Below are 12,726 nucleotides of genomic sequence, written 5' to 3'. Positions count from 1 at the left end.
ACAATCCTTCCATTTATAGAATGGTCACTGATATTAGTAGACATTCACTCTTGTCTTCCCTTCAGTTACCACCTTTATATGTTCATGTAGCATCTCACTTTTCCCTACCCCCCTGGGAAGTTCCAGCTGTTCGGGTCTGTTCTTTCTCACTCCCATGCTCGAAAGCTCAACTGCCTACAGTGGCTTCCCGCTCTCTTTTTCTTGATCACTTCCACTCCCATTCTCATGCCATTGCTGTGTACACAGATGGCTCTAAGTCTTCAGACGGTGTCGGATTCGCAGCAGTGTTTCCGGACAGCGTCGTGTGGGGGCATTTACTATCTTCGGCTAGCATTTTTACTGCTGATTTGTATGCCATTCTTGCAGCACTTATTTGTATCGCATCTATGCCTGTGTCATCATTTGTGGTAGTCTCAGACTCCCTTAGTGCTCCACAGGCTATACGAAAATTTGATACATCTCACCCCCTAGTTCTCCGTATCCAACTTTGGCTATGCCGTATCTCTACCAAGCATAAAGATATTATTTTTTGTTGGGTCCCTGGTCATATCGACGTACAGGGCAATGAACAGGCAGACACTGCTGCGCAGTCAGCAGTACATGACCTACCAATTTCTTATAGAGGTGTTCCATTTCTGGACTATTTTGCTGCAATAGCTACCCACCTTCACGCCCGTTGGCAACAACATTGGTCAACTCTGCTTGGTAACAAACTTCATTCTATTAAACCGAGCATAGGTTACTGGCCGTCTTCTTGTCATCAGTGCCGTGGTTGGGAGACCACTCTCTCCCGTCTTCGCATTGGCCACACTCGTCTTACTCGCGGGTATCTCATGGAGAGGCACCCTGTACCTCTCTGTGAGCAGTGTCAAGATCCTGTATCGATTAGCCACATTCTGTTAGACTGCCCTCTCTATCAACGAGCATGCAGAACTTACCTCCAACACCGTCTTCGTTCTACTACTCTCTCTTTACCTTCCCTTTTTGCTGATGGACCCTCCTTTAATCCTGACTCTCTCATTGACTTCTTGACAACGACTGATTTACTCCACAAACTCTGATGATGATACCTTACGCACTCCCCTCAGCCCTTTCTAGCTCAGTCTCTTGCTGCCCTTTACCCTTTCACCATCCACTTCTCCGCTGTTATCCGTAACCTATTACTCATCCACCTCCCTTTTGCCACCTGATGCCCTCGCTTCCTGCCCTGCAGCGCTGTATAGCCCTTGTGGCTTAGCGCTTCTTTTTGATTATAATAATAATAATGCCTTGATGCCGGTCTGCCCTGGGACTGCCTTGATGCTCGCCCGCCCTGGGGCAGGAGTGAAGTTCTGGTATAAAGAATCTAGATTTTCATCTATATATATTGTTCTTGAAAGTGGTGGGCCCACATGCAAAGTTGCATGGGTGTTTGTCCCTTCATCAGTAAGTCAGAGATGGCATTTCATTAATTGAGGCTCTGGTACATAGACTTAGGGGTCACTGTCTTGTCCTCGTCCTTGACGCCGCCACTAGGCATGTATATCTCCCATACCCACATGTTTCTAGATATCTGCTAATTATGTAGCGACTGGCTGTGGAACTGCTGGATTGCTTACGTATTTTCTTTTTTAATTACCGGGACGTATACATGAACCTCGGAGAACTGCGCTTTGACATTTTAAGCTTTAACTTAGGTGCTGTATCACCTTTGTGGGCGAAGCGCTCGGCTTTCATAGTTTTAATTTAGGCCCCTCAAGGAAGGTTCCTTGACACTTAGTGAGGGGTTCTTAATCTAGGGAATTGGATCTGTGCTCCGGTTCCCTGAATTGAGCCTGAATACTTTCCAACCCCTACCCCCATGCGCTATATAATCCTGCGGGTTTAACGCTTCTCATATACCCTTAAAGGAGGCTGCGCTGTGACGAATACGGACTGCGAAAGCAAGGTCTATCGATCCTTTTGACTTTAAGAGTTTTAAGCAAGAGGTGTCAGAAAAGTTACCACAGGGATAACTGGCTTGTGGCGGCCAAGCGTTCATAGCGACGTCGCTTTTTGATCCTTCGATGTCGGCTCTTCCTATCATTGTGAAGCAGAATTCACCAAGCGTTGGATTGTTCACCCACCAATAGGGAACGTGAGCTGGGTTTAGACCGTCGTGAGACAGGTTAGTTTGATGCTGGTGACGGGCTTTTGATCCAAGGAGCAAGTCTGGACCCCCCCACTCCCCAAGCGCTCTATATGGCGCTTATAGATTGAGTTTCCCCGTGAATAAATAATTTGATAACCCTCTGTTAAGACTGAGAGGTAATCTGACAGGGTATCTGATGATGGGAATATTACTGAAGATTGTCTACTCTTTTTGATTATAATAATGAAGATTGTCTACGGATTTAGGAGTGGCAGCTGGAAGTGTATGACTCAGGGTCTTTATTTGGCAAGTCTTTTGCTATTATTAATTGAAAGACTCAGTGCTCTTATCTAAACAGATGATTTAGCTAAGCCATACTAAGTTAATTCCTAGAGATACCTACCTGGAGGTTGTTGAATCGGTCAGTTTATGGACCACGGTTTGAGCCTCGTCCATACTGTTCATTCATATACGTACTTAACTCTGCCTCGGTTATCCCTAATGGGTTTAGCGCTTGGTTTTGATTATAATTATCTGCCTCTTGTATTCTTCACCCTCGCTGGTCTCAGGTCAAGCATACCCCTGTACGCTGTATGACCTTTACGGATTTAGCGCTTAGTTTTGATTATAATATACCGTGGCTTTATATTACCTGGAGAGAGTTCCGGGGATCAACGCCCCCGCGGCCCGGTCTGTGACCAGGCCTCCTGGTGGATCAGAGCCTGATCAACCAGGCTGTTACTGCTGGCTGCACGCAAACCAACGTACGAGCCACAGCCCGGCTGGTCAGGAACCGATCAAAGGTACCTGATCAAATCTAACTAAAACTAACTTATCAAATTGCCAGGCACTCCATGACTTAATAATAATTCCTCTCCCTCTTGCTACCCAATACCCCTGCACCCTTCCCTGTCCTGCTGCGCTGTATAACCCTTGTAGGTTCAGCGCTTCTTTTTGATTATAATAATCAAATCGCCTGGAAAATAAAAGGACTCAGTGTACACAAACTGCAGTAATCCCAAAGTATAAGTACAAAATATTTAGTAGTACAGCTGTACTGCAGCCCGTGTCTTGACAAATGACATCAGTCTGCTCTTCGTAAATAAGTTTATTCAGGTATACACAAATACAGTTACATAGATTATCATACATAGCAGCATAAGTGTAGTGAACCTAGGAAAACCCCAAAAAGTCAGTGTGACTTATTTCCATTGGTTTACAGACTAAAAATAATGATTATTTAGGAAAAGGGGGATTGGAGATAATAACTATTTTTATTCAGGAAAATTTACATAATATTTCATAAAAATTTATACAATGGTTCTCAAGTGTTTTGCTGTATAATCCTCCGGGTTTAGCGCTTCCCCCTTGATTATAATAATAATCTCAAGTGTTTTATTCACAACGATGGTATATTGTGTAGATCTAACCTAGATTAACCTAATAAAGTCATTGCCACTAAAAATTTGCTGATTCTCAAGAAATAATATGACATTCGTGCCCCATGAAAAACAACCATGAAAATTCTGTATGTATAACAATAATTTTTGGAGTTTGCTCCAGTTACCTGAATTAACCCTGAATACCTTCCATCCCCCCCACAGGCGCTGTATAATCCTACGGGTTTAGCGCTTCCCCTTGATTATAATAATAATAATAATAATAATTTGAATGGAGTTTATTTACAGGTGTAGTTATAATGATGGGCAACAGGTGGCGCTGGCGGGGCGGGAGAACAACGTTCAAACTAAGTTTTGATCTTATTGTACGAAATGGAAAGAATAAGTCAATGTACAAAGACAAAGTCAATTCTGAATGTTCTTGGACCAATTGCAAATCAAGTGAGTTAGCCTTTTTTTTAATTAGGTTTTAATAGGCAACTGGATTGAATAAACCAATTAATCAGGTTTCGGATCTTGATGAATCGATACACGTTAAACTATAAGTACCTAAATAAATTCACTTGTACCTCCTTAATCAATCTGATAGACTGTCTGAGAACTCAAAATATTCTAGACCTGAAAAATGCATTAAATATAGTTAACCATAATATATTGTGTAAGAAAAAAAAGCTACATATACTGTAGACTGGTTTAAGTTGTACCTGAGCAACTTGAAATATCGTCAAAGTTGAAGACTAAGTCACATGTGCAACAGTTGGGTATCTTTATTGATGAAACGTTTCGTCTACACTGTAGGCTTCTTCAGTCAATTGTAGAGGGAGCAATAGTAATGAAAAAAGATGATGTAATCAGTCCATCAACATTGGAGAAAAAGTATTTGAGGTGGTCAGTCCCTCAGCCTGGAGAAGAGCTCAGCTTGTATGTTGATCCCCTCGAGGGAGGTTCCTTGACGCTGGTGAGGGGGCTCTTGATCTAGGGAATTGGGTCTGTGATCTGGTTCCCTGAATTGAGTCTGAATACCTTCCATTCCCCCCCCCCCCCACATGCGCAGTATAATCCTACGGGTTTAGTGCTCCCCATGATTATAATAATCCAATGATGAACTGATTATATAATCTTTTTTCACTACTACTGCTCACTGTATTTGACTGAAGAAGCCTACTGTGTAGGCGAAACATTTCATCAATAAAGATGCCCAGTTGTTGTACATGTCTTAATCTTCAAATTGTCGGTATTTTATACCATATTATTTTCAATACAGTCGTCAAGGTTAACAATACGTTAGTAATAAAGATATTACAGAACCAGATCCCCTGCCTCTATATAGCATGTGTGGGGTTCTTACTATTTGTGGGCTTAGCGTTAAGTTCTGATTGTCATAATAATAATAATAGTACTGTTTTTATGTGAATGGCATGCCTATCATTGTCAAGTGTAAACTTTGTTGTATGCACATGACTGCCCTGCTAGTCTCAGGGCACTGCATCCGCGCAAGGAAGGTTCCTTTGATGCTGGTGAGGGGCTCTTGATCTAGGGAATTGGATCTGTGCTCTGGTTCCCTGAATTGAGCCTGAATGCCTTCCATCCCCTCCCCCATGTGCTGTATAATCCTATGGGTTTAACACTCCCCCATGATTATATTAATGCCCCCCACAGGCACTGCATTATCCTATGAGTTTAGTGCTTCCCCTTGATTATAATAATAATCAGGGTATTGCATGACCCTTCCAGTTTAGCACTTAGTTTTAATTAGAATAATAATAATGCTAGTCTCTGGTAAACTAAATAACTCACTTTGACTTTTTTGGTGTTATCCTAGGTAATTTACGCTATGTATGATAATTGTACTTGTGTGTACCTGTGCCTAAATAAACTTACTAAAGACCCACAAGATATAGCTCATATACTATCACTGAAACAGTGATAGTGATAGAATACTGCAGCAAATGGCTAATAGAAAACAAACTACAGCCTCTCCTCACTTAGCGACGTACTCGTTTACCGACAACTCGAACTTATGATGGGCTCTTTGACCGGTATGCTTACCTAAATAATGTATATTAGAGCTGATTTCCTCAATTCTGTTTATTACAATATAGAGTACAGTGCTGTATAAACATTTAAAAATATACCGGAAATGTTGTAAATGGTGCAAAGGTAACATTAAAACAATATCAAAGATGGTTGACACAAACCCACTACCATTATAGTATGCTTCTCCTTTAGCGACGAATCCGTTTACTGATGTGGTCTTAGGAATGGAACTCCATCATTAAGTGAGGAGAGGCTGTATTGCTACATCATGGGAAAGCAAAAGCCATAACTTGACAGGAAAAGTTAACTCAAAAGGGTAAATACTATTATGGGGAACCTATCACCTCAATACCTATCACCTCACTGAAATACCTGGGAATTTCCTTTAACCCAAGCATGTCAAGAAAATTTGTAGTAAACAATATAATAAAAAATACAGATTCCAGGTTAAAGTTCCTCCACATACAGGCACATTGTTTACCCAATGAAACTTGCAGGACCCTTTGTCTAGGTCATACAGTGATATATAAATAATTTTTGTTCTTCATGGTATCCTGCTCTCACAAAACAAAAAAATACTACAAATAACCCAGGACAAAATAGCAAGATTCATCCTGGACCAGGGTTCAGGAGATCATATATGCCAGGATGACTTACAACAACTTGAAGATGTTTAATACCTGGCCACCTACAGTGGGTACTACAAAATGTGGTTAAAGAAAAATAATTTTTCTCAATTATTATTGTAATCAAGGATAACCCAGAAAGTCACGTTATGTGTCATATTTTCCATTGAGGTCTTTTTGTCTTTTTCCCAGACTGCGCCCTACAACTGTTCGCTAACACTCAAATACAGTATCTATTTATTGCTAGGTGAGCATGAAAGTTCACTTAGCACATTACCTAGCAAGTCTCCTCACAGGTGTGAGGTGTGAGGAGACTTACTCACATGTATCTAATTGCCCAGAATTGAGCTTGGGTCCTTCAGTTCACTTCCCTTACTACAATTTTGAGTTTGGACCTTAACTGTTAGCAGGTTTCTAGATATGATTTAATTTCAGTCATGTTGCTTCTGCCAGTTTTAGCATTTCTAATTTTTGCAGTTTGTTCTCTTGCACTGAGGCCCAAGATAAATCTTACCTTCATATTTTGGGCAACTTGTATTTTGTTTATCAATTTTTTTTTTTTGTTAGAGAGCAGGGATGAACTGTGATATTTTGTAGGTAAATCATTCTACTTAACATGGTTTGATATTTTGTTTTACAACATAGGAAATTATATAATAGCAAATTCACACAAAGCAAAACCAAATAAAATAAGGGAAAGTGATTAATATTAACAATAAAATTAATACAACAATAATATTTGTGACTATACATAATAATCTAGCAATTATACAAGTGTGACCCTGAAGATTTGCCTCATTCCCTTAAGAAAATGGTTAACAAATGTAATTCAAATTTCTTAAAGGTTAGGTAAATTAATCCATTTTATATTACTAGTAGTTTACATAAATTTTATCATGATTATAATAAGTTGGAAGGTTAGTTTTGGTTCAGACTTAAAAATTTACATATAAAAATTTGCATAACTTTAGCTTGCTGCTTTTCTTGGACAGGATATGGCAGATATGTGTGCATATTCAGTTGAGCCCATTATACTGTACTGCTAACATTGAGTACAGTACTATGTCTTAATGTAACTATTTGGTATGCACAGTACAGATGCATACAATACTAGTGTATTTTATTTCTTAGGTATTGGAGCTGAGGAATAGGCAGGGTGTTGTCTGTGATGCTACAACAGTGCTCAAATTATTGAAGCAATGTCAGGACTTAGAGACGTCTTGTGCTTTGCTTGTGTCCCGTCTAGCTTTGTACGCAAAATCATGCAGGGACGATGTGCTTTTGGACGAGATCAAAAGAATCAAAATTCAGCTAGACAAAGTGACAGACTCACTCACTGATGCCACAAGAGATCTTCATGTAAGTTTAATTGATTGCAGCATCAGTTTTATTTGGTTATTTGTAACATCTGTTAGTTGCATTCCTTTATTAATATTTTATGGTATAAAGACAATCTGTAAATGTACTGTAGCTATACAGTAACTGTATTCAATTAAAAATACTGAAATAGAATGAAAAATATAGAATGAGTACATATTTGTGCCTCATTACTTTTGCCATTTTTTGTAGGGGAATTGTCTATTGTAGTTTTTTTTTTTTTTTCCAAAATTAGATTCACCACACTGTTTCGTCTCCCTGGTGATGGTGAAGCCCTCACAACTATCACCTCACTTTGGTGGCAAAGGGCTGATGTTATAAAAAAAGATTGCCTTGAAGAATTGTGTTGTAATTATTAGAGATTAACAGTGATGCAGTTGAATGCTTTATTATGGGTCACTTACTCGTCTTTTAGAATTTATAAAAGTTAAAGCATTACAATGATCATTCCTGTTCCTATTTTTATATAAATTTGACATAAGCCTTAAAAATTTCTCAGTTTTTACAATACATGTACTTTTTAGCCTATTACATATTCATGATATAATGAAAACTTTAATTTTTTTTTTTATAAAAACATACAGTACAATATATACAAATGCAATATATTATTCATTTAAGATATTGATATTTGTGAAACAACTAGGTTTTCATTTTACTTAAAAAGTTTGCCGTTATCTAATGGCATTTTTCCAGCTTTTATTTTTACTACTTGCAAACATTTTATAGCGGGGAGATGTTGGTGTAAGAGACAATGAGGACGTGTGGGCAGGTATTGTGGAAGACACAGAGCAGCTGCTATCAACACTGACAGAGGCACTCCTGGCTTGGGATCGTGCTCAGTTGCGCAAAGTGACTCGAGCACTGACACATCTCCAGCAGTGCTTGCATCGGCTGGAGCAGACGAGCAGTATTCAACACCTTCCTGATAAATTCCAGGTACTTTTTTTTTTATTCAGGAAATTAGATAGGCAGGTTTCCAGAGTTATACTGTACATATTTTATGTTCAAGATGAAGACAGTTTACTTCAAGTTTTTATAATTCTTAATCCCATTCAAGTTTTTATAATTCTTAATCCCATTCAAGTTTTTATAATTCTTAATCCCATTCAAGTTTTTATAATTCTTAATCCCATTCAAGTTTTTATAATTCTTAATCCCATTCAAGTTTTTATAATTCTTAATCCCATTCAAGTTTTTATAATTCTTAATCCCATTCAAGTTTTTATAATTCTTAATCCCATTCATTCTGAATTTGTGAATGCTCTTTAGAAGAATTGCTGCTGTCAGTGCTACATTATATTATGCAAATTATTATTTCATATATACTCATTTTGAAAGTTTGCAACTAATTTGATGTGTCAATTAGGGCATGTTCTGAAAGCTGTGCATTTGATCAGTTTAGGGAATTTAGCATATAGTATCACATGCATTATTTGTTTCATGGACTGTCAAGTCAAACAGATTGCTAAAAGAAATAAGGCACCAAAGAAAAATCATTCATTTCAGAAACCTCTTAAAATTTATTGTCAAGGATTAACTTTGCCTAGTTAAATATATTCATAAAAATTATTACTAGACAAGAACCCACTATTTGCACTATTTTACATATTTTATTTGACTGTTATAAAAGCTTTATTTATCAGTAATCTCTACATTCCTATTTATTTTGCAGTGCAATATCTTTGAGCTTTCTCTTCCCTTATTATGATTAAATGATATGTCTTTGGATTAAAGTTGATAAAGTTGGTTTTCAGTTGGCAGTGTCTTCACCTTCACATTGCCTGTCTAATTAATTCTACTTTGCTGTTTTCTTTTGATTTCCTTATGCTTGTGTCTTTTGATTTTATTCTGTCCTGTTTTTCTACTTAAACATACATTTACTGATTGATGAACCGCTGCATTCTCATTTGTCTTTGCACACTAACATGCATAATTTATTGGTGAAACTTTGAAGTACTGCTCTAAACATATGTTGCCAATTGAAATGTTTAGAATAAATTTTACATAAGTTATACCTTCAAAAAGAAAATTCCCATAATTATGTATTAGCTTGTTAATGCAACCCATCATCCTGGTTTATGTACGAAAACAAGTGTTAAATAATTTAGAAATCATCTTTTTGCTATTGCCTTATATGTAATTCATAGATTGTCTGTGATACAGCTTGTAGTATCTGGAAGTGTAGATTTGTTGAACTTACTGGAAGTACGTTGTGGAGATCTCTACAGAAGAGCGCAGCGAGAAAGAGTGAGATTACTGGCACTTCAGTTATGTCACACTCTTACCCTACTTGCCTCAACTAGTGTTGCTACTATTACCCAGCCTCTTAGTAAGCATATTAAGGTAAGTACTGCCCTCACCAGTTTGTAGTTGCAGAGGTTGAGTCTTGACTCTTGGCCCTGCTTCTTAACTTACCACTTGCCAGATTCACTCTCTCCTTGCCTATAAACCTACTTTTAAAACTATTTAGGAAGCCTGTCCTGCCTCAATTACTTTGTCAAGGTTCCACTTTCTGACCACCCTGAAACTGAAGATATACTTCCTGACATCCCTGTGACTTGAATGTGTCTTTAATTTCCAGCTATGCCCCCAAATATCTGTTTCTCACCTCTCAAACAGCTGGTCCCTGTATGCCCTATCATGTATGCAGAGGTATATCTGTTCTCTCTTTCAGGTACCTCACTGTCAGTTTTGGTGCATCATTAGACAAGACTGCTTGCCTCATTTACTACTTTTTTCATTAAATTTTTTAAGCTATTTTCATTTTATATAACTGTTTGATAATGGTCATCAGATTCTTTGCTTCCAATGGAAAACTATGAATATAAGATAAAAGGTGATAAAAAAAAGTCTACTACACAAACAGAAAATGGGCACTCACTATGTGCACAACTGATGTACAACAGTCATATTTCACATATTGAAGGCTCCATCAGTAGCCACTCATTGGGCTGTGTACAACAGTGCCATGATGTCTGTGATTAAAAGGACAGACTGGGTTAGGTTAGGTAATTATGTCTTATGTTGTGATCTAAAAACGAAAAGAGATAACTGAGAAATTTCTCAATGATTTTCATTTACTGTTCAAGCATAAATCTTTTTCCCTTCTAGGCAAGTCATGAATTGATATCAAATCGACTACAGGTGCTGTTGACTGACCTTCAATACCATGTAGGACTGGGTGATGCTGATTATGATATGGAAGAAGCAGGTTCCTTCACAGCTTCTGTAAGTATACATATTTTTTTCAACACAACGGCCATCTCCCGCCGAGGTAGGGTGACCCAAAAAAGAAAGAAACACTTTTACCATCATTCAACACTTTCACCATCATTTACACATATTCACTGTCTTTGCAGAGGCACCCTAATATGACAGTTTAGATGTCACTCCAAAAAGCCAGTATCCCAAACCCCCTCCTTTAAAGTGCAGGCATTGTCCTTCCCACCTCCAAGACTCAAGTCTGGCTAACTGGTTTCACTGAATCTCTTCATAAAATATTACCCCGCTCACACTCCAACAGCTCACCAGATCCCAAAAATTATTCGTCTCCATTCACTCCTAACATACTCACACATGCTTGTGCTTATCCAGCTGCTTGCACACAAAACCTTTTTTTTTTTTACCCCCTCCCTCCATCCTTTCCTAGGACGACCCCTACCCCTCCTCCCCTCCACTACAGATTTATATACCCTCGAAGTTATCTTATTTTGCTCCATCCTCTCTAAATGACCAGATCGCCTCAACAACCCCTCTCCAGCCCTCTGAATAATACTTTTAGTAATTTCACACCTCCTCCTGATTTCCACACTACAGATTCTCTGCACCACACATTGCCCTTAGACACAATATCTCGAATGTCTCCAGTCTCCTTCCTGCTGCAGCATTTACAACCCATGCTTCACATCCATATGAGTGTTGGTACTGCTATACTCTCATACATTTCCTTCTTTGCCTCTGTGGATAATGTTTTTGTTTGCACAGGTACCTGGAGAGAGTTCTGGGGGTCAATGCCCCCATGGCCCGGTCTGTGACTAGGCCTCATGGTGGATCAGAGCCTGATCAACCAGGCTGTTACTGCTGGCTGCACGCAATCCAACGTACGAGCCACAGCCCGGCTGGTCAGGTACCGACTTTAGGTGCTTGTCCAGTGCCTGCTTGAAGACAGCCAGGGGTATATTGGTAATCCCCCTTTTGTATGCTGGGAGGCAGTTGAACATAAGGGGGATTACCAATAGACCCCTGGCTGTCTTCAAGCAGGCACTGGACAAGCACCTAAAGTCGGTACCTGACCAGCCGGGTACCTTAATCCCTTGACTGTCGCAACCCCCAATCATAAGGTGTCTCCTGGTGTTGCAAAATTTAAAAAAAAAAAAAATTATTTTTTCTTATGAAATGATAGAGAATCTTTTCCCGATTGTAATGACACCAAAAAAACCGAAATTTGATGGAAAACTGACAGAATTACACTCTCGCGAAGTTAGCGACCTTGGCGATAATTACAAATTGGCGATTTCGCCCAATTTGAGCTCTATTTTCGCCTAATTCCATTGTTCCAGTCAACTAAACTCATAGCTATTTCTTTAGAACTCCGTTTTATCTATTGATTGAGTACAAGAAACTGCCCCTTTACCAATTTCAACTACCCAATAACGTGGTCAGAAATTTGCAATTTGGCCAATTTCATGAAAATTAAAAAATATGACAATTTCAAAATAAGGTCCAGAATGAACAATGCAGACATTCCTGGCTCTAAAATAACATTTTCTTTGTTCATCAGTCACATCTCCAGGCCCCTCTGATATTACTCTTGCTTTTTATTGTGAATTTTTATTCAAACAAAAAATAGAAGATTTACTATTATGCAGACTACTCCAATACTGTAATAATTGTATAAATAACATCAACCCATTCATGATTGCATATTAGAATGGCTAGTTGGACATTTATTGGACAATGATGTCATTTGTTTATTTTTGAACATCGGCAAAAATCAAACATTTCCCCTGCTTTGAGCTCCATTTCCTGGTTCTTTTTATAGTAGAATCAATCAAAATCACCTCAATTTCTATAATATGTTTTCCATTCTATCAAATGAGACCAAAAAAACGAGAATACAATAATAATTACTATACGAAAATAGACCACAAAGTCGGCATTTTAATTAAAAAAA

The 12,726-nt window shown here is 38.5% G+C and overlaps 1 protein-coding gene across 2 annotated transcripts in view; it reads left to right on the top strand.

Moving 5' to 3' along the window:
- The first annotated feature begins 1,884 nt into the window (after positions 1–1,884).
- The window catches only part of Spt (Spitting Image), a 33,688-nt gene continuing 22,846 nt past the window's right edge, over positions 1,885–12,726 (top strand). The window contains exons 1-5 of one of the 2 annotated variants that reach the window (XM_070097236.1): positions 1,885–3,951; positions 7,305–7,532; positions 8,280–8,489; positions 9,717–9,896; positions 10,665–10,781. In XM_070097236.1, the coding sequence (XP_069953337.1) occupies positions 3,883–3,951; positions 7,305–7,532; positions 8,280–8,489; positions 9,717–9,896; positions 10,665–10,781 (804 nt within the window). In that variant the 5' untranslated portion in view covers positions 1,885–3,882. The remainder of the gene's footprint in view (positions 3,952–7,304; positions 7,533–8,279; positions 8,490–9,716; positions 9,897–10,664; positions 10,782–12,726) is intronic. The other variant, XM_070097237.1, reaches the window with a different exon arrangement.

This window comes from Cherax quadricarinatus, chromosome 56 (genome assembly GCF_038502225.1).
Source record: "Cherax quadricarinatus isolate ZL_2023a chromosome 56, ASM3850222v1, whole genome shotgun sequence".
Classification (NCBI taxonomy): domain Eukaryota; kingdom Metazoa; phylum Arthropoda; class Malacostraca; order Decapoda; family Parastacidae; genus Cherax; species Cherax quadricarinatus.
This window is presented reverse-complemented; position numbering and strand designations above follow the sequence as displayed.